We start from the raw sequence: 23,064 nt of genomic DNA, 5'->3' as shown, positions 1-23,064 counted from the left end.
GAAAGAAGAGATATATTAAAGGCAATTATGACATAAGATTTGTGGTTGGGTTAATATCTGATAAACGGGACTAAAAGGTCTTGCAATGTTGGAGTAATTCACTGTAATTTTCTGTGGTATCTTTATTGTAAGAGAAAAGATGAAGAGGTTGGATTCAGCTTCATATTCAGACCCTAAAATTTAGCTGTCCATAAAATGTAGGCATACATGAACTGATGGCTAATCTCACAGTGTTGAATGGCATCAGTGGCATCTGGAGCTCATTCTGAAATAGATACCTACTTCTGGAGAGCCAGAGTGCTCTCTCTACACCATTAATAGATTAGCAGAAAGCAGTCTAGCCACTCTGATACTGTGATTGAAGTTGCTGATTTTTGATCAATATAATCCCTCAGATGAAATTTTGATTTTACTTGGATTACTATTGAAAGATTAAATGAAACGCATACAGAAATATGTGAAGCAATAAGTATAAAAATAAGGCTAAGAAATTATTTTAGGCTGTCCTATTGGGAGAGAGAATATACTTTTTCATTTTAGCTTTTTCTGTGGTGATATATATGGTTAGAAAACATACCTTAGGTCACAATGATGTATTCTCCTATTATTATTTTTGCTCTTTCAGAACATTCTTGAAAATGAATTGATTCTACCTTAATGGTTTTACTGTCAGGATATGAGTGTGAATTCTGAGGGAAATGATAAACAGACTTTTAAGTTTTTAGAAGCGATTGAATCTTCCCTAATAGAAAGGTTTCTGTATACACTATTGATGCTTTGAAATTCAAAGTACTTCCCTCTGAAAAAAACCAAGCCATTTCTCTTATTTGTTTTCATTTTTTTTCATCTAAAAGCTTCAGCAAACAATACCTCACTGGGAGTGCTGCTGCCTCTAGAGAGCGGCAGTCTAGGTAGAGTAGTGCTATGATAATATTAAATTAAGCTTTCCAGGAAATTAACAAGAAAGAAAATATTTTCTCAGACCTCTAAGTTCTAATGGAAAATAAGTAAAAACAAACTGAGAATTAATCGTAAAGCTGATATATTAATATATTAATTTTCTTGTTCATTGTTTTATATCATTGAGTGAGGGAAACTACTCTTTGAACTTGAAGGTGTGATTGGCCTAGTTACAGTGAATGCTGAGGAAAGTCCTCTTCTTTGTATTATGTAGGAAAAATAATCAAATGACCATAATAGTTCTTTTTTGCCCTGACATATGCATGTAGATGTATACAAATGTATATATACACACACACAAATACATCATTTTGAAGGGGTAAGCTAAGTGAAACTCAAATAAGCACAGTACAAACCTATACTGTGACTTCTCAGCAATGAATGGAAATGTACAATTAGAATTTACAACTGTAAATTATGCCACGTATCCATATTCTCTGCTCACCAGAGTATACCAAAAATCTTTTATTTGATATTCCTTGACTGAGATATACCTCTCATTTCACCAAGATCAACAACAGTTTTCATGATGAGCTGTGGCTTTTTACATACTATGACATAAGTTATACAAAATTATTTGTGTTAAATTGAACAGAATATATTACGATAGCACAGGCCATGTATGAAAATAAGTGATTATGGAAAGGATCATATTCATTCAGTTTTCTATGGCTTTTAAGGATTTTTTCCATTAACACTGTACATTTGGAAACATTTTAATGTCTTCAAAAACCAGATGATCTTGATTAATTTTACTTCAGTCTGAAAATATTAGATTGTTAATACATTTCTTTGGACTATTGATTTACCTCTGGCATATAATGTCCCAATGCAAGAGCAGCGGAAGCATGTTCATGTTTCATCTGGTGACTGTAATTTTACTGTTGCTTTGAAACAACCAATGTGTGCTCTCAGATACATGTGATTAACATTGTGCAATCACTTATCCTGAGTCAACCTGCTTTAGGAGCCTAATCACAGCACCATCCTCAGTAATTGCTAATCTGCAACTGAAAGGCTTTAAGAGTGAGAAGCAGAAATGCAGATGCAATTAAGAGTTCTGTTTATGTGGCTGAAAAAACAGTGGAAAAAAAAACCAGAAAAAAAATGGGGAGCCTTTTGAAAATGCAGTCAGAGATTTTTCCAACTGTGATGTCTCTCTACAAAATGGGTATAAAAAAATAAACTGTCAGCTGAAATATATTGCATGAAGGAAATAGCTGATACGGCACTGAATGAAAATTGTCATTGTGAGATGGTAGAAAAATCACAATTATCCTGGAAGTCTAGTCAACAAAGCAGACTTTTAATTTTTTTGTTAATTTTCTTTCACTAAATTCAATATAAAATCCACTTTTAAGGTTTCCTATTTATCTACACAAATTCTTAAAAGGTTTAGTAATCCTTTTTGGATGTTCTTGCTATGGGAGCTTGTTGTTTAAGCCTGCAACTGAATTGATGGTCTGGTTATCCTCCCTGTGTGCTCTGACATTCTCTAGGAGTTGTGTTCAGGCTGCTATGTTTGTACATGCCTGTCAAAGGTAGGGTATGCCAGTGCCATGTTGGAAGAGGATGAAGTAGACCTTCATCTGCAAAGGGCCTTGAGATGACTGAAGACCTCTAGTGAGGCAAGAAGCAAATGCCTTGGGAAATGAGCCAACACATTTAGCTGTTATCAGGCAAAATATGAAACACTGAACACTGATGATTGCCTAATTGGAGGGCTAATTGTGGACTGTATTTTACTCTGTTTACTCAGTTCCTTTTGCTGTACAGTTTAAGCATGGGTTGACAAAAATCTTTCTCTTCAGTCTGGCACTCAGCTTTCATCTAAAGATGTTAAAAATGAGGAATGTATCATTTACTTTAGCTTTTTCTAAGAAGTAACTGCTTTGACTTAAAATACTGTTTCTGTTTTCTATTTTGAAATTGTCAGGCAAACAGTCAGCCATAATTTTTTATTAGGTTTTTTTTCTCACTGAATTATAAAGCTGTTTACAACATGATGTCACCTGGTAAAAGGAATTATTTAGGATCCCCTACCCACTTCTCTAATATTAGACAACCTCAGGCATACTGAAGTCATGGTATTACTGTTCTCCAAGCGTGATAGCTTCCAGGACAGTTGGGTGTGTTCGATTAACGGCTGTAACATTTTCATGTAAAGTATTTTTTCCCCCAGTGTTATAATCTGGCCTTTGAGAGTGATGGAGAACATTTCCTCTCATACTAAATATTTCTGTTTCTGCATGTGAATGGACTTCATATTCTGCAGAGAAATAAAGCTGCATTCATTACTAAGGATTAACTCTCATTAAGAACATACTTCTAAAAGTACTGTGTTTCCCTTAGGATGAGCTGGAACGTGGAAGGCTTATGCTTGTTTGTGACCCTGCTGAATGGTCACCATGTGATTAAAAATAACTTAAAAGAGTTAATAAGCATAATGTGTTTTGTAAAGCATGTTTATTTGGGTGGAAAGGGACCTCTAGTGGCTTGCTGAGTCTTGTTATTTCTGAAAAATATATTTCATGTACAATTGATTTAATTATTCCTAATTAAATATTTATAGCTGAGATCTGATTATTTACAAGAATGGAAATTCTGAATCTCCCTTGGAAGTTTCTTCTATTTCCTGCTGTCCTATTTCTTACACTCCTCATTCTTCCTCACTGTTTAAGGATCACTGATTGATGTCTGTTGATACCTTTTTTTGCATTCATGTGTTTCCTAAACAGTTTGGCATCTGCTGCCTTTGTTCTTCTGTCTCTTTAGGGAGATAAGTGAAAACAAACATCCCAAATAGCACAATAACAACAATGTTGTAACTACCTAGAAATGTTTGGTCAAGTTTTCTATTGTTATCAGTGAAGTAACCTGCTGGACAGAGGGTGTGTAGCTATGAAAAGTTAGGCTCTCTTATAAAAAGGAACTGTGTTTTGCAGAAAATGGCCTTGTTGGCACTGACAGCCTGGGAAAATCAGTGGTTGGTTGGCTCTGGAGGTGTCAGGATTGTGAAAAGCCAGTCAGAGCCAAGATACATGGAGAGCTGTGGATAGTCTTCCTATCCATTCTCACTTATAGTAGGAAAGTACAGAACCTAATCTCTTTGAAAGGGAATTTAAAAATGCAGCATGTATTGGCAGACATAAACAAAGTCTTCTTCACCTCATGTGGTTTAATGCATTGTCTTCAACAGAAGAAGAGCTAAACAGGGTGAAAATCCCTGAGAACCAGGTGGGGCTCTTTTATAATAAAAATACTGGAGAATGCTATCCAAGAAATGGGCACTCTGACAGTGTGTGGGTCAAATGCACTGAACACCTAAAGGCTATGTGAGAGGAAGGAGAGATGGATTTGAATTTAGACCAGGTTTCTGAGCTACCTGGATTCTGCAGGACTTAGCATCCTGTCGTGGTTTAACCTTGGCTGGCAACCAAGCACCAGCAGCCGCTCACTCACTCCCCCCTCACCCAGAGGGATGGGGAGGAGAATTGGAATGTAAAACTTGAGGGTTGAGATAAGAACAATTTAATAGGGTAAGTAAAGCAAAAGCTGTGCATGCAAGCAAAGCAAGGAATTCACTCACCACTTCCCATGGGCAGGCAGGTGTTCAGCCATCCCCAGGGAAGCCGAGCTCCATCACATGTAACGGTTACTTCAGAAGTCAAACATCATAATGGCGGATGTCCCCCCTTTCCTTCTCCTTTTCCCAGTTTATATACTGAGCATGATGTCCCATGGTATGGAATGCCTCTTTGGCTGGTTCAGGTCACCTGTCCTGGCTGTGTCCCCTCCCAGTTTCCCATGTCCCTCCAGCTCTCTGGCTGGCAGGGCCCAAGAAACTGAAAAATCCTTGACTCAGTATAAACACCACCCAGCAACAACTACAAACATCAGTGGTTATCCAAATCCAAAACACAGCACTGCACCAGCTACTAAGAGGACAATGAACTCTATCCCAGCTGAAACCAGGACACATCCTCGTTGTGGATGCCTGCGCAGTCTTTAGTATTTTAATATTTGGATTAATGCAGAATGCTGGAAGTTGTCCAAGTTATTAGTCAAGCATTACAAATTACTTGATAATAAATATTCAGCAGCAGCTGTCCCTTCGGAGCCTGTGGAATTAAGTAACTGGTTCACCCAAATACCTTTTTATATCTGTGGAGCTGTAAGTCTGTGCTCAAATTAACCTTTATTAGGTTGTACTTAAAGTAGTCAGTTAAGTTCTGCAAAGAGCCTCTGGTTTAGACTGAGTTTGAAAAACTGTTGATTTAATTTATATTCTATGGGGTAAAGAATACACTAGAAAAACTTCACATATCTCCCATTTAAAATATCTCTTTGCCTTTCTTGTGTGTGTGTTCTTGGTTTTAGGACTCTTTTTTTAGGGTTGGTTGTGATTTTTGTGTAGAAGATTAGAAAAAAAGAGTTTGTGATAGTTATAGTGAAACTGAGAACAAACAGTTTAGTCAAAGTTATTCCCATCTTTTCTGTCATTATTGACTGTTAAGGAAAATCAAGTATCAAAATCAAATATATCTTTTTAGGAAGAAAAATGGTTCAGACAAGGAACCAGGTCATGCAGACTCTAGTAAGCAGAGATTTTTAGGAGTTACGGCTGTTTTTCAGAACAGTGTGTAGTTCTATGAGAAAGTTTGAGATTTCAAGCTCTGTATTTTTATGATTCAAAAGAACTTAGTAGGAGATGAATGCTTGCAAATCGGTTTTGAGGCAGGCTAATAAATATGTGTTTTAAAAATTAATGATGAAACTGATTTGTTTTAACTTTGCACTTGCATATGATTTATATTTAGAAACATGATTGTGAGCAATATGGAGAAAAGAATAGACTTTTTCAAGAATTAATTTACCATTGTTGTAGTAAGTATAAATTAGTGTTATTCTTGAGGATTATTCAAATGTATTTGTAAAAATACTGGGATTACGGTCTTTTCAATATTAGAAAGAGGATGGTTTTTGCATGATCAGTTTTCTTAATTTTCTCAGGAAAGCAAAATGTAAAGTGTTCTTTTACATTCTGACATACCCACATAAAACACTGATCCTCTCAAAACTTCCTGTAAGAGAGATGCCCTGAATGGGAATAAAAGTCTTTCTTCTAGAAAAAAAGGGATTCAGGAACATGATTTAATTTAAATACAAATAACACTGAGAGTTCATGAAACGTTAATGTGAGATGTAAAAGACTTTAAGTTAAAAGAATATGGTGGCTGTAAAGGCAAGTGCACAGAAGCTCAGAAGGCCCAACAGTGTATTTTCACACAGAACCACTTGTGATTTATGACTCTGACTATTTTTCACATACTGTGTTTCCCACAGCCCCCTGCCTCAGGTGTGTGAGGTCTGTCATGCTTTTTGCATTCCCGGTTCCATTACCAGTAGTTGCAGTCACTGGAGTCAACTAGGAGCTGAGCTGGCCCACAGCCAGCCAGCCCCACTGGTACTTCCATTTTCACCATGCGGTGCGTGGTCCCTCAGACTTAGCTTTGAGCAATTCAGCAGTAAGCTCTGGTGACCAGTCTGGCTGTGGTACGTCACAGGAGCTGTAGTCTGGGCAGCTGCCCCTCAAAGAGGAGAAGTAGTGTATGAAGAACCCAAACGAGCAGGGCAGAATGATCAACAGCTGCAGTTTTGAAAAATGTGGTATAATATTTTGCTAAGATGGAATGTTTTAAAACTGCTGAAAATTTTAATTTTGCATTTATAGTTTGAAAATAAACATTTTTTCCAGATACTTCAAGGTTGTGGTTTTTTGGTTTGGTTTGGTTTGGTTTGGTTTTTTTTATTATTATTTTTTTGATCCTATATTTGATTTTTTTAACAAGTCTTTCCATACAGAGAGGCACTTTTAATGAAAATGAGATTACTTTGAAGATTCACCTATCTGGACAAAATGAATGTGTGTAGTACCTTCACTTATTCTGCAAAATCAATTGATTTTTCTTACCTCATCCTTGACTATGAATTGTGTAACTTTGTAAAAAATTTTCTACAAAAATGGCAGCCAGAGTCATAATTCATCAAGGTGAATTTCTGCTTGAACACTTGAAAATATATGTATTGTTATGACCATGAGAAGCATGATTTTATAGTGAAAACTCTTAGGTCTTATCCATGAGTACTTCCTGTGGCATTGCTTCCTCTGTTTATAATGATTCTGAACGTTTAAAATAATTAGTTTACTGTGAGTTATCTGCAGAGACCATAACATTACATTGCCTAAATTTTTAATTCCAAAGGATAGATTGAGGCCAACTGACTTAGCTGTTGTGGGAAAATATAATTGTATCAAATTACAGAGACTTGAAGAAACCGTGAAATTAAAGTCTAAAAAAAGACAAAAAGGCCAAGTATTTGTGACTCACAAAAGCCAAAAGGTGATTGCAAGATCAGACGTCACAGGATTTTATTATCCAGGTAGATATTTTTGTCCATATTTTAAATATTTTTAGAATTTCTTAGTACCAATAAAACATTAGTTTTGGTCATAATTATTACTTCTGCTTTAGTCAGATTTAATAGTACATGTGCATATTAATGAAAAATGAATGCATATCTCGTGCATGCACATATATGCATTTAAAAAAAGACATTTTTGTAAAGTTAGAAAGCAATGATACATTTATATAAGAATGGTATGGAAGGAAATCCTTTTAAATAACTGAGTATCCAGGAGTATCAACCTATCCCTCTTTGATGTCTCCCTTGAATGTGTCTGTTGTGTGTCTGGCAAAAGCTGAGCTTTTGTGTGTGTTCAAGGAATTCACTAAATGCTTCTGCCTTTTTGTTGAGTTTTTAGCCTGAATGGTTAGTAGGTAACATTGTGCTGTTCAGTTGTTGCATAAAAAAAGGGCGTGTGTATGTTTATTTTTGTGTTACCATTACTTTTTTGTTTGTTTGTTTGTTTGATGGTGTTTTTTAGTGTTTTTTTTCTTAAATCCCATGTTTTTAACTGTGGTAATAGTTTCGTTATATCGATTACCACCCACCTGATCAACTTACAATTTTCAGACCTGGCCTTGAAAATTCTTATTTTTTTTTTTTATGGCATTATTAAGAATAGCTTCTATGTAGTTTTTTTAGGTACATATTTCTCAATTGCCTTAGCACAGTTTCACCTAGCTAAATGAAAATGAAGAATGTGTAGTATAGACATGTTTGACCTCTGTGATGTGTGACAGCCTATAGCATTTAAAAAAAAAAAATTCCACCAGGGGTAAAAGAAAAATAATTTGAATATTTTATTCTGGTGGTTTTTAGGAACTATGGTAAAGAGTATCAGTTCTACTTCTGCACTTGTTGACTTCAGCAATGGGGAGACCTGGACTGTGCCTGTGAAGTTCACTATACCTGTTGGAGGTGCTAGGCCATGCCCGTATCTGCAGGTGAAAAATTGTATTATTTTATGACATCAAATATGCATTTTTAATTTTGTTCATTTGGTTATACATAGAATAAAGGATAGGATTTTTATTCTTTTAAATACATTATTTATTCTAAAGAAGATTTTTTAGTGATAGTAATATTGTGCTATTTTCAACGTGCTATTTTTCATTTGTTTGGAGCTTGTTTTTCGTTGTAATCCTATTCCCTTGTTTATTAGAATTCTATATTACTTTCTTTATAAAACGTGAATATTTGCCTGTCTATAGAAGAAAGGTGAGCTATTTACCAGCAGAATGATTGTTTCCTAGTACATAGATTACAAATCAAGGAGAGACTTTTATATACAATGTGATGTACAGCAGGTTGTAAACATTTGTTTTTCACAGCATATTTTAAATCCAAATAACCCTATACTAAGGCAAATAACAATAATGAAAAAAAAAATTATTCCATTTCTGTTTTAATTTAAAATTTATCAACTGACTATCTGTAATCACAGTTGTTTTTTCAGGTGTTTCTTATTTTACACATGAGAGAGATGATGGATACAGAAAGGATACAGAATGGATACAGCTGTTTTGAATACATGAAGCATTTTTATAGCTGCTTTGTTAAACTTAAAACTAGAGACATGCCTTTTTTTCTGTTTGAAATGGAGGCAAATCCTGATCTGGTAGTTCCTGGTATTCTCTAAGGGGAGCATCCAACTCTAGAAGAGATCTGCAGAATTTCATAGAAAATTGTGACTTTTGCGTTCATTTTAAAAATAATTTTAAGTCAGTTATATATGGAATTGTCTAAAATTCATAAGATTGGTTTAAAAGCTTATTAGAAACATATAAATTTGCACAAAGTCCAAGGGAGTGAAAAGTTATAAGAGTTTCCTCATTCAGTTCAGCTTGCTATTTGAGTCCTGATACATTTAGTAGGGCTCTGTCCTTTATTTTTCCTTCGTGTTCTCTCCCTGATTCAGTGGAAATTGTGAGTGATCAGTACATGAAAGAATGAGGCTCTTCTTTTCTTTTAAAGATCCATATTAAAGCATGGGAATATGTTAGAATGACGGTTCATGGAAAAATATCTACCTTTTATGTCTCGTAAAACTCACAAGTTACATGGTTCTTGCAAACCAGTGTTTTCCTGGTGTGCAGGTTGGAGACTATGTGTTTGCCAGAACTGGGACAGAGACAGGAAATGAACATTATGTGCCTGCCATTGTCATAGCAACACCAAAGAGGGTGGAAACGGGGGACAAACTCTACACAGTTCTGATGTTCAACAACAGGAAGGTAAGTAAGCCTAAAAGGTGATACCGATTTGGCAATGGTATTACCATTGTTCTGTTTTTGATGAGACAGATGCAATTTTCTAGGCTAATGAGCTCCCTGTCCCAATCCCTGTCTCCAGCTAAACAAAGTAAATCAGATTTCAGGACTCAGTGAAGAGCTCATATAATAAACAAGACCAAGAAATCTGTAGGATAATTTATTCTTAAATCATACTCTGTTTTTTCCTCTATAATCCATTTGGTGGCTTTCACGAGTTCCATGCTGATAAAATGAGAAACATAGGGAGTTTTATCACAGTCAGTATAGTCTTCATTTCATTATGTTTGTTTGTAAGCCATTATGATAATTTTGTGCAATTTTCATAGCACATGTTAAGAACATGTACTTTGTACTTGAAACTTTTATCTTCATCGTTTAAAGGCTGATTACAGTCACATTAAAACAGTTGACTTTTTATACGTAAGTATCTTCATAGTTTCTCAAATTTAGATTTAAATTAGACAAATGTTGTGTTGTTGCAGGAACACTGTGTAAGAAGTGGGCTTATTAAAATCAGCCAGAATAAGTATGCCTTTTCCTGTCAGTACATAAGAATGCTGCAAATGGATTATATGACGTGAGTATGCTTGAACTGAAAGATGCAAAAAATATTTTAGATGAATTCTAAATGTTGCCCTATGGCTTGAACTATGCTGTCAGATTTCCATATGTAGTACCCTAGCTACAGTTGTGAACTGGCTTGCTGTACACATGCAACCAAGTGATTCGACCCACAAGCATATCAAACAGAAGAGCATTAACTGTCTTCATTTTATTATCTGGCAATGTATTGCCCTATTTTCATTTTGGTGACACTGGGGGCATGTGATAATTTTTGAAGCTTAGCCCCAGGAAGCTGTTAGAGGATTGCTGGAAGGTAAGATGGAGTTTCTTTTAATTGTAGATCTTACTTTTCTTTTAAGACATCTGTTGAGATATAAAACTATGCATTAAATTGCAAATTGTTTCTAAGATACTGAATCTTCTACTGGGCTTAAATCTAGAGAATGATGGGGACACCGTGCAGGAATGAGCCCTTACTTAACTTCTGCAGAATTATGTACCTCAGGGGTAACATTTTTCTCATGTGAAGTGCATGCTGAACATGCAGTGGTTCCAAGTGGTGTTTACTTTTTCATCTTGTATTAAGTTATAGTTTAATCCATTTGAAATAACATTCAATTGTTAGTATTGACCTTCAGAGCACCAACAATCTCTGACAGCTAGTAACAGCAAATCTTAGGAAGTAGAATAAGGTCAGAACAATCGTCTAGGGATATTACTCCAGAATACATTCCCAGACTCCAGAAGTTTGTGATTTAAGGATTTTCTGAAGCAGAATTGGAGTCTCCATATTAAACAGCCTTGATGGATTTTTTTCCACAAATTCATGAGGTTACTTTTTTGAACCCATGTAAACTTTTGACATCCATAGCCTCTTCCCAGAAGGTGTTGTACAGTTTCACATTTTGTGTGAGGAAACATATACTTTTGTTCTGAATCTTCCATCTGCCTTGACATCCTTTAGGGATTCTAGACTGAAGGGTTTCCTTTTCCATGTATGTCAATGTAGTATGTGCACCGCTGCCAAAGAATTGTATCTTCTCTGTCATGGGAGATTTCTTCCCAAAGAGGTTGCATGAACAAGACAAATCCCACCTTTAAAGGCAAGTTCAGAAGTACTTCATTTTTATTGAAATATTCTAATATTAAGATCAGTGTTAAAGATTACACCTAAAAATGATGGGCAAGGGCACCAGTTGTAGGCTGATATATGGATTCCCCGAGAATGATGGAACAAAAAAGCAGCGCTGATTCAAGCCCTGTTTCCCACACATTTTCTAGTAGTGATTCCAGCACAGTTTGAAACTCACTTTTCTGCCAGCTTGCAGCCACAACACATAAACAAATTAATACCCCCACTTTACTGATCAGAATTCCAAATCTGGAAATACACCAAGTATATCAATGCCTTTTTCGAGGCCAGATCAACTACATGATGTCAGCTTCTTTTCACCAAAAAGCAAACCTGAAGACCACAGTTTCCTACTTAATGCACACAACCAGTTGAAAAGAATCAAGTATGTAGCTGAGCTGTGTTCCAACCAAATCAGTGGAAGTTTCCCTTCCACTGAGTTGGATTATACTCTAAATGAGGTACCTTATTAAGAAAAGATGTGACTAAATGCATAATCTGTAAAACTATCTTTCATTCTACATGCTTTCCTTCATGACTGAGTGCTTTAATATCAAATATTCATTCTCCAAAGAGATGTTATTGGCAAGCTGACTTGCATTGTTATGCACAAATGATGAGAAAATTGAGTTATGGAATTCTTTGGAGAACTTACTGGAATGAATGTATTAAATTTTTGCAAGCAAGAAATAAATGTACTCATTAGACCTACATTTTAGATGAAGTGATATCAAATCTGGCAGCTCTCTGGGTAAAATAGTATGTGAAACTGCATATTCAAACCACATTTGTAAATTTCTATATACTGTTTCAATCTAGTAAACACTGATTTGTTTGTAAATGCACTGGCCAGTTTGTATAGTAGATGACTGAAATTAAATTAATGAAATCTAAATAAAATATTCCAAATAATATTGTTACCACAGCACAAAATAATGGACTCTCAGTTAAGGCATCCATTTAACCCCCTTTAAACCAACCTAAACCAGTTTTTAGCATGGCCTGGAATAGAGCATAAATTTTGTAATCATAATGATTGAGCATATAATGTCTTACAGTTGTTTTAAGGTCTGAAGTTTTCACTACTTCATTTCTGCTTTTTCTCACAGCTGTTGTAGATTTTAGAAACAAACCACCGTATTTGAAATGACAATGTTTTTACTGAAAAATGTCTCTATCTTTGAGGATAGCACTATTTGGATTGTCCTCGAATTACTTCCATTAAAGGAACATGAGAAGTGCCTCCAAACAACATTTTCTCAGATGCTATTACTTACATCTGATTGCTAGTGTATTAAGCACTCCAAGGCCCAGATACACAAAGGGATGCTGTGGAACTCAGAGCAGTAACACTTGAGCTTTTGGCAGCTCTGACAGTGGGATTTAGGTGCTAGTGCATGGATGTATACTGAATGTTGAGATTTATAGTACGGAGTGCAGTGAAATGTGTAAAGCAGCTAATAACAAATGATGAAGAGAGTTAAGCATCTGAAACTCAGACTTGATTAATTTAGATACCTACTTAAAGCCCTGAACTAGACATATTTGAGCTTTTGGGATTCCCAGGGTTCTCTGTTGGCATTGGATAAACTACATAAATAGTGAATTTTAGCATATACGCAACATAGACCTAACCCCCAGGTACCCAGATGGAAAAGCATTGGCATGCCAATAAAAACCTTGATGCTCACTACTGATCCACAATATTCCACAGTTTGCTGCCAGAATCACACCACCTTCTTTTGCACATTCCCAACTCCATCATCTACTGCATTAAATTTCTCCCCGTCTTTTTCCACGTGATGTGTCATACCTGGTTCTGCTGAATTTTTAGTGTCTTTTCCAAGAATTAACGATAGAAGCCTGGTTACTATAGAGCTTTTATAGTTGAGTCTTTTAAGTCTCCTATTTCTTGGATCTACCACTTTACAGTAAATTACTTTGCAATATTTGAGTAGGCAGTCCCTGACAACGTGCTTACTAATTCAGAATGTTTGTCTTTTGCTTGTAACATTCTCAGCTAGGCTTTGAGTTCCCTGTAAAGCCACATACTTGTAAAGAGAAAACTCTTTCCTTTCTTGCTGCTTAACATGTCACTTTATTATCATATAGACATACATAATATCCTCTTCTGGGCATTGACTATGTTAACTCAGTGGCTGCATCACAAAAAGCTGGTACTGGCCATGGTTTTACTTTATATTTGTTTCTTCATGTAACTGCCATGCCATTTTGAATGACTGTTTTCCTTTTATGCCAAGGTGTACATTCAAAGCCATTACACAACTGTATTTCATTAGTTACCCGTTAATCAGTTACTAATATTAGCAATGCTGTAGCAGTGCTCCAGCCCAGACTGAGAGAGTTTCCATTAGACCCCCTACCTTTTAGAGGGCATGGAAGTGTGCTCCCCACTGAAACATTATTTATTATATTCTAAAATAGATTCCTACCTCCCACGTCACACTTATCAGAGGGGAATAGTTCAGCGTATTGTTCATGGGTTCTAATGAGAACATGCTGACTTTGTTGACAGAAACAAAGTAGAAGCATCATTTAATCAGAAAGGAAACAAAAAATTTGCATGTAATATGATTTTAGAAACTCTTTTTGAGTTTTTGAGAAACTCTTTGTATGCTGAATCTTGTAGAAGGAAAAAAGTAAAAGGGATAGCCCATGCTTCCCTGTTGACAGGGAGTCCCTGGTGCACATAGATGTGTTACAATAGCTCGTCAGCTCTAGGTTCTTTGGGATTGTCTTTTGATGTTCATGTGGTGTGTACTAGGCGTCATGCTTAATCCACTAATCTTTAGAAGTACTAATATAGCTCTCATCATTTTAATATCAGATGCTAGCATATGTTTGGGGTGGTTTCCTGCCATCACAGTGGAAAGAAGGAATTATGGCAGAACAGGCACTCTGCAATTGTAACTAATGAATTCCATATGCAAAGTAAAACACTGTGTGCTCTGGGGCCACAAAAGACAATTACTGCCCAAATTCATTTTTGAGTTGTAAGAGGTAGAGAGAATTAGGGGCCAGAGCCCTGTTTTAGGCTAATCTTTACTGATTTTATAAATAAAAGGGCAACTAAATTGTAAGATATTTATAGCCCTGTCAAATGGTCAGAAGTGTGATAAGCCCTTCTCTTTTCAGTACTGTGAGATGTGGAAAAAGGTGAAATCTATGTCATGTAAAAAAGAATTTTAAATGGCTCGTTATGTGCGCTTATAGCTTAGTGTGTTTCCTTTCTAATTTTCTAGCCTGGACAGAGAAACCACAAAGCCCTATTCTCACTCATCTGTAGAAGATGAAGGAGGAGAAGAAGCAAAGAAAAGTATTGTGAAAGAAGATAGGGGAAAAAAGAAAAAGAAGAGACCAATAGATGAAAGACATCCCAGGGACAGGATGTCCAACTGTGATGATGTTTTGTTTGTCTCCAGAAGGGAAGTGAGACAGAGAGGAAGAAATTCACTGCCTAGCAGTGGAGAAGAATTTGGAGGTAAAGAAGTAGCTCTGGAAAATTATAAATATTAGGCATTAAACAGATCTGATGGGCCTTCAGTTATCCCCACACAAGGAACCAGGTTTCTGCATTTCTAGGTGTTAGACCAGCTTGCTTTCCCATTTCCTATGTGATGAGGTTCTTTCACCTCCTTTGGAAACTATTCTTCACACTGATCATTCTCAGTATGTGTTTCCACAACAAAGGAAGAACTGAATAACGCATGTTCCGGCATAGCTACCTCAATTTCCCTAACATTTGTAGTAGCAGTGATGATGCAGTAACACCAACGTTCACCAACCTTAGCACCTGCTAGCAAGCACAGTATATATTCCAGTCCCTCTAGTGTTACTTGTTACATTAGAGGTATGTCTCTATTGCAGGCATTAAGTTATTGCATATGGAACTCAATGCTTCAGAGGTTAAATTGCTTTTAGTGTCTGAGCTCGGTCAGTTAAAGCTGACATCAGTATCTATACTTGCTGTCACTCTGCAGTAGAGACCTGAGGTAGTGTAGCTGTGCCATTACGTGCCACAGTCAGCTCGTCATTTTAAAGATCCTACTGTCAGTGGAAAGATAAGAGGATTTTTATCCATACCTGCTAGTTGTACCTACTATTTTGAACATGTTCTCAACATCCTCATTAATTATTTGCTTCCAGAAGTAGTGGATTATAGATTCACTCAATCATCATTTTGTATATCAACTTGATTTGGTGCCTCTGAACCTTCCTTCTGTGTTCTCACTCATCTTTTAAAGATTGTCTGGAAATTCCATTTACATTGCTTATAATGGGCATTATGATGATCAGAATTATATGAAAACAGAGGTGCTGGGCTTGTCCCGTAGCTGTGTGAGAGACCATGGCTTCCACAGGTAGGGCTACTTCACTGGAAATGCTCAGTTATCCCAGACTCCTCCCTCTTGGGCATCTTGAGATGCAGATGCTGAGTAAATGTGAATTAATGCTAATGTGATCAGCAAGTCCTGTTACTGATTCCATGCAGGTTTAAGGAAAGATTAAACTGGAGTAGTGGCTATCTATGCACTTGAATCCTGCCTTGACTTACCAAGCAATCTCATAGTACTCTATCAAGACTCTAAGCAGACTTTGAGGTGGTATGCACGTTGAACATGCTAAAGAAGGTACCCTGTCCTCTTATGACAGTGTGGACATTGGACATGGCTTTTTTTTGCTTAAGTATATTTTTGTTTACATATCCTTCTGTGTTTTATCAGAAAGGGGAAAGTCAGAGAGCTGATGAAGATGTTAAATAAGACTATGTGGTCATCCTCACAGGGTTTCATCAGCTATCTCTTTATCCAGTTTCTGAATGTGATTGTGTATTTGTCCTCTTTGGGTGTAGATTTGTCCCATTTTCAAACTGTACTAATTATTGCATAGCATTTTGTGTATATAATTTTTTAAATTATATCAAATGTATTACTTGACCCCTGACATACATCTGTTTGAACTGGATTTCAATTCAAAGAGTGAAGGGAACAAAAAAACCAAATTTGCCTGGCATTGTTTTTTCCTTCTGCCCAAGTTTTGGGTCTAGTATGAACTGTCAGTTTACACTTACTGTTTGGCAGTCCAATATATGCTGAGCACCAGATCTGTGAAATTCGCCTACACAGGTTAACACTTACCCTCAGAAGTAGTCATATTTAATTATATTGACATGATTAAGTATTGAATAACATAGGTGAAGTGTTGGAAAGCTCTATTGTCCTAATGAATGGCTCAGTTAGTCTCTGTGAACCAGATATTAAAAATATCAGGTATCTAGTAGTACATTTTCACTTCACGGAGTTTTCATTATGTTCAAACAAGGCTGGATATATTTAGGCTGGAGCCTAAATTGCCAAAGTATGTATGAGCTGCAACACCCTGTTTTCATCTTCAGACACCTACATAACCCTGAAATCTTAGTTATTGCCCTTCATACACTAGACATGCCAATGTTCATCAGAGTGACCGCTTATCTGATTTTCCTACTAATTGTTTTCCTCAATGTTTACCTCATTATTTCTTGATTGTTTATAACAATGGCAGATTTTTTTAAAAATAGTCAGCATCTCAGATAACTGTTTTGAATACCTGTAAATACCATAAATAGTTAAAACTAATAACTTTGGTACCTAAATACCTTTTACAGTAACTAAGTTATACTTAATTTTTCAAGATTTCTAAAAGCAGCCTGTTAAACTGGGATCTGGTTTATCTGAAAGATGCATAGTCCTGCCACATAGCCTTTTCCTTGTAATATCAAATACCTGAATAATTTGGATATCTTTTAACTTTCAAAAAAGCTCAGTAGCCCTGATCTGTTTGCCTGAAGTAAAGGCTTTTTCTTCATATTTATATGCAATGGTTTTCCCTATGTGTGTAGGTGTATAATGTGTCAAAAGCATTTAATGCCATCAGCAATTCCTACATTATTATTCCAGAGGTTTGTGTTGTCACTTCTTATGAACTCTCCAGATACATACATATTTTTTTAGTAATCTGGGCTGTGTTTTGTAACTACTCCATGTGTTAATCAACACTTCCTACGGTTCTGCTTTCATTTGTATGTTCATCTGTTATATGAGGAAGTAAGTTCTCCTGAACTTGAAGGAGCATTGCCCAGTATAGAGACAGATTTTTGTGCTCTCCAAGATAATGATTCAGCTGCATGGCACTTATATAGGTGGTTGAAGAAGCCTTGTGTTTCCATGAAGCCTTATATTTCCACAGAGCTGTGGGTCCTCTGAATTAATGCAGCATTTTGGAATGGAATGTATGTGGTTTGATTTGGGCTCAGCTAAAATATCCCTGATTATGAGGAAGAGTCAACAACACATTCTTGTTGCTCCCAGTCAGGGAAAAAACCAGAAGTGAATAAAGGTTAAGTAATCATGTTAGATATTTAGTGTATATTAGCTTCATTACTGTGGCAATGTGTAAATTTGTCTTATTTATTCCAGAACTATTACATTTAACACGTTATTATTTTAATGTGTATGCTTGCCGCTCTTATTGTGTTACTGTCCTGGTTTCAGCTGGTGCAGTGCTGTGGTTTGGATTTGGTGTGAGAACAATGCTGATAGCACATGGATGTTTTTAGTTGTTGCTGGGTGATGTTTATACCAAGTCAAGGACTTTTTGGTTTCTTGGGCCCTGCCAGCGAGTGCTAGAGGGGCACAGGAGAATGGGAGTGGACACAGCCAGGACAGGTGACCTGAACTAGCCAAAGGGATATTCCATACCATATGATGTCATGCTGAGTATATAGGCTGGGGGAACAAGGAGGAAGGGGGGACATTTAGAGTGATGGCGTTTGTCTTCTCAAGTCACCATTACGCATGATGAAGCCCGACATTCCTAGAGATGGCTGAACACCTGCCTGCCCATGGGAAGTGGTGAATGAATTCCTTGTTTTACCTGGCTTGTGTGTATGGCTTTTGCTTTACCTATTAAACTGTCTTTATCTCAACCCACCTGCTTATATGTAAGCCCAACCCAAGCAGCTGCGTGGGACTGTCACCAGCTGAGGTTAAACCACGACAGGATGCTCTGTGTGTTTATAAGAGAGTGAATGAGGTCCTGGCAAATTCCTGCTGACGTTAGTGGTCTAATTCTTTGTTTAGGTAACTCGAATAATACTATTTGATTGAACAAGATCACAAGTACACGAAGATCTGTCATTGGTTATTGCAATAATTGTTTTTATAGATACTTTAAAGAACATGTATTTGTTTCTACATAAAAATTCCTCTCCCTGTTTTTCTAGTCTTCTCTCTGTTTCATAGTGCCTAAAATCAATGTTCATTTCACACAATTTCCTTGTTGATTTTCACCAAAATGGTGATCCAGTAAAAAACCAAACAATTCAGAGTGAAGTACAGGTATGATACACAGTAATAGACTTCATTGCCTGATGCATTCACAAATCATAGCTAAAAGAGCCCAAATCCCCTTTTTAATTTACAATGAGATTGTGACTTGAATCAATCGCACTGATAATTAGTGTAACTGCCAATATGGGGCAGTTGGAAGACCTTTGGAAATTATCGTTTTCTATCCTTTTCTGTGGCAAATCTGGTTCCTCTGAATGGGGTTCAAGAGTGTAACAGCTGTGGCACCTGGCTGTCTAGTGGATTGGCTGGGTTCCCACAGTAGGATTCTACATTTTTAGCACCCATTTGTTTTCCAGTCTCATTTCCCAGATAGTTCATTCAGCATTTGGAGAAGGCTGTCTTAATAAAGCAGTGTTCCCATCTGTTGGTCATGGCTTGTTTAATAAGCAGTTGATGTCAATTCAGCTATGCTTGCATCTGTCCCTTACTGCAGCTGTGTGTTGTTAAGGGCTCCCCAACAGCCTGCAGATTTAGATTTTGTTTTTCTGTTTATACCATGTTGCAACTTGGCCCAAATGACTCTCTCTTCTAGCAGGGTTGCCCACTCATCCAAAGAGGCAAGCGTGTTAAACTTTCCATCTCTTCCCTCGTAAAGAGTGAAACATGGAGACATGCAAGGGAAGACAATGCAGTTCTGTTGGTGCAGAAGGCATGTGTTGGGGTATCTGAGGGCAGGAGGAAGGGCAATTTTCTCCAGATTCTAAAAGCAAGACAGAATGGTTTCTTTCAACAGCTTGGGAAGGTATATAGAAGGCACATACACTGGGTAAAGAAAATAAACAGTTTGTGAATTGTGTGTGACGGTGAACACTGATTTAGCAGTGCAGCTTTCATTTTATCCAAGGCAGCTGCCTGGCCACAATACCTTTCAGTATTTTAGTCCGGCAGTGGTTTTGTACTGCAGACAGATACTGTCAGCTTATAGGATACAGTCAAGAAATTTCTTGACCCTCACACAGAGGAACTCCAGATTCCTGTCTCTTAGGGTGCCCAAGAAGAATCACAATATTCCTTTTGTGTATCTAAGTGCTGACATTGTGCATTTGTAAGACAATTTTCAAAGGCATGCTTTTGATTTTTAAACCCTCAGCTTCCGAGTTTTCAGTGGTAGCTATGGATGATTTGCATTCCTAAAACTAATCATACTGAATTATTTTACTCTCTATGTACTCAGTCTGTGCTGTTGCTTCCCTACCTTGCATATCATATCTTTAGTCTTTGGATGCCTCTCACAGTTTAGTTTTCTACTACACCAGTGTTTCTTATACAATCATTGAAAACCAAAAAATCCCCCCCTAAAGGAATATGTGAAGCAAAATATACAACTTTACTTTGTTTCTTCCTATTTTATTCTCTTTCATTTTCCCTCCAGCTTCCAGTTTATTGCCATTCATTCATTATGATTGTCATCATTTTGTGCCAGGAGGGTGCCTAGTAGTGGCTGCTCTCATTTGATATGTTTGTAAAAAGTGACTTTTCAGTGGCACAGTATAGTTAATAGCAAACCAGAGGAGGTAAGCATGGTTGTACTGGGTCAGGCAAAGGTCCGTGTAGCCTGGAACCTGTCCCCAGCAGTGTCTGGAAGATGATTCCTGAAGAAAAATAAGAACAAAGGATGCATTTTGAATAACAAGAGCTGCAAGCTTAGTAAATGAGAATACCTAAAAAGGAGACTGGTTTGAACTTGTGAGGATGAAAGCGAAAAGGAAAGTAGCGAAAAGCCTCTTTACACAAGACTATCGCTCTGTTACCATAGTCATGGAGTCATTTGTTCCATCATAAATTTCAGGGGGGGTGTTTGGGAGGGTGTTGAACTGTTATATCCAAGCTCGTGGTGGGTCAATATTTTCTCTCGCTAAAGAGTACCTGTTCTCTCCTAGCATCTTCATTCTCCATGTCATCATCCTGGCATTTATCAAGGAGTCAAACTCTGCAGTCGCCAAACACTTCAACTCCCAGCCCACCAAAGCATCCCTGTTGCTTGCACAGTCCTGCTGTAGAAGATTCTCCAGAGCTTGGTAAAAGAAACGTTACCAGAATTACTAGAGTCAACATGGAGCAGCAGGGATTGACAAGACAACCTCAGCACCACTGCGCAGAGCAAAGGAAGCCGCATTAAGGGTGCACCGTGAAAGAGCTTATGAGGAATGCATGAGGCTGCATATCAGAAAGATTCTTAACACCTGTAACTGTGAATTTTCATTCCTTGAATCAAAAATAAACTGACTAGTTAATGCTAATTTATTTATGATTTTGCAGACTTACTTTGGAGGTGTGAAAGAGTGTCAGAGGTTCAGCTGTGCACTGGAAAGTATCAATATGAGAAGAGAATGGAAAATTTTATTTGTCAGAGTATCTTTTTTGCAGTAGACCTATTTGATTTAACTGTGGGTCTTTCTTATGAAATACCTTTTTCTAAAAGTCCTTTTTCACAGCCTCAGTCTGTAAGGCAACTGGGAAGACCTGGTGCAGGGAGCTTACCCAGTTTTCCACTGGTTCTGACTTCTATATGGATTTATCCTAAAGCTTTTCCACTGATGGGGACTGTCCCATGAGAACACAGATGAGGCACTTTGCCCCCAAAGACTAACCTCTTGGTAACACAAACTGAGACCAAGGGCTGAATTCCTCTCTGTGACATTTGATATAAAGCCAGTGCTACCCTGAAGGAAGAGGAATTGCTTCTATTTTATGGCATTATAAGTGAAAGCAGGAATTGCACCTAGACACATTTAGGAACATCTCTGCTCTTAGCTCCCAAATAATGGATAGGTGACTGAACCCAGTTAAAAAAAAAAACAAAACACATCCAAATAAAGATTCATTTTCTCTATCTAACAAATGTAATGTGATGTTCGCTGTTCAAGACATGACATTTGAAGTGGCACATAATCAGGGGGATGTCATGTGTTTAGCACCGAAGATGCTCACCTCAACCGACGTATGTCTTGTGGATGCGGTGGCACAGTTGTATGGTTGCCTAGGGCTCTCTGTTAAGAAGGTGAAGACTAATTCTTAGTATTTTTGGCATATCAAGGTGAATGAATAGACATGAAAGACTCTGGCGAGCTTAATTGTAGGTACCTATGCAATCTCCAGGCAGATGTAGGTATTCATCTTTACGTTTGAAGTAAAGTGGAGTTGAAAAGATACACTTTTAACCAAATAAAAACAGAAGATGACCTATTAAAGTATACATGTGTATATATTGTAACCCAGTGGTATGTTTATATTTGGGGAGTTCCAGCTTTTATGGTAGCCAATTTAATCACAGACCTTTTTTCTGTTCTAGATACATGACACATTTATAACTCGGTCTGACTGCTAGGATATTCTTGTGCTTTGATGTAGCAGTAATACCTCAATTCTTTTTTTTTTTCCTTTATTATCTCCTCTACACTTTGATTCTTCTCTTTTTAGATGTCTTTCTCAGGTAAGGATATTCTGAGATTAATATTACAGTATTATTACATTCCACATATCTTTCTGAATGAATTAGCAAATATTAAAGATTGCTGCATGATTAAACAAAGGGTGATAGAGACAATTTCACCTTACAAGACGGTGTCTGGCTGTCCTGGTTCTCCTGGAGTGTGGCATTGTTACTGCAGATTTCAAATGGCAGTGACGGGTGCTGTGCTAGCTGTACCCAGTGACTCTAGGGTCCTGGCAGAACCATGATTCGGTGAGGCAAGGACATCTCTGCAGCTGAGCATAGATTTTCTGCATGTTGTTAGAGAGGCTTTTGCATAGAAATGTGGGGAAATAATGTCCATCCGTGGGACAGAAATACAGAAGATGTTTCCTCTGCTCAAGAAAGGTTATTCTAAGCTGGGGTTGTTCGGAGCCCAGGCTTTTTAACATAGGGCTTCTCTTACGGTTTTTCTGTGTGTTTGTGTTGGTTTAGAATAATAGTGAGGAAGCGCCTTCTTTGAGTGAGTGATCTCCATTTCATGCAGCTCACTTCTTTGGAGCACTAAGTATGTCACTTTAGCACAATGTAACCATGGTACCTGGGGAGAACCTTGACATTTTGGCCCTGAAAGAAGCAGAGCAATGAACAGATGTCCCAAACACCATTAAATGCTCAGCTCCCACCAAAGGTCTCTCTGTATTGTTAGTGCTTTGCTCTAGCGAGGTAAATTCCCAGTACAATGGAGTGGGTCAAATATTCTGTTTTAATTTTACATATGCAGGAAAGTCACACTTGGTTTACGGCAAAGCTGGTAGAGACTGCCTTGAGGCCAGGGTGGAG

The 23,064-nt window shown here is 37.2% G+C and overlaps 1 protein-coding gene across 1 annotated transcript in view; it reads left to right on the top strand.

Moving 5' to 3' along the window:
- The window catches only part of VWA3B (von Willebrand factor A domain containing 3B), a 74,153-nt gene extending 53,104 nt beyond the window's left edge, over positions 1-21,049 (top strand). Inside the window, exons 25-30 of the mRNA XM_055801535.1 lie at positions 7,287-7,404; positions 8,248-8,372; positions 9,525-9,662; positions 10,184-10,278; positions 14,661-14,899; positions 20,690-21,049. Of these exons, the coding sequence (XP_055657510.1) occupies positions 7,287-7,404; positions 8,248-8,372; positions 9,525-9,662; positions 10,184-10,278; positions 14,661-14,899; positions 20,690-20,928 (954 nt within the window). The 3' untranslated portion in view covers positions 20,929-21,049. The remainder of the gene's footprint in view (positions 1-7,286; positions 7,405-8,247; positions 8,373-9,524; positions 9,663-10,183; positions 10,279-14,660; positions 14,900-20,689) is intronic.
- Positions 21,050-23,064: the final 2,015 nt, after the last annotated feature.

Source organism: Falco peregrinus, chromosome 4, assembly GCF_023634155.1.
Source record: "Falco peregrinus isolate bFalPer1 chromosome 4, bFalPer1.pri, whole genome shotgun sequence".
Taxonomy (NCBI): Eukaryota; Metazoa; Chordata; class Aves; order Falconiformes; family Falconidae; genus Falco; species Falco peregrinus.
This window is presented reverse-complemented; position numbering and strand designations above follow the sequence as displayed.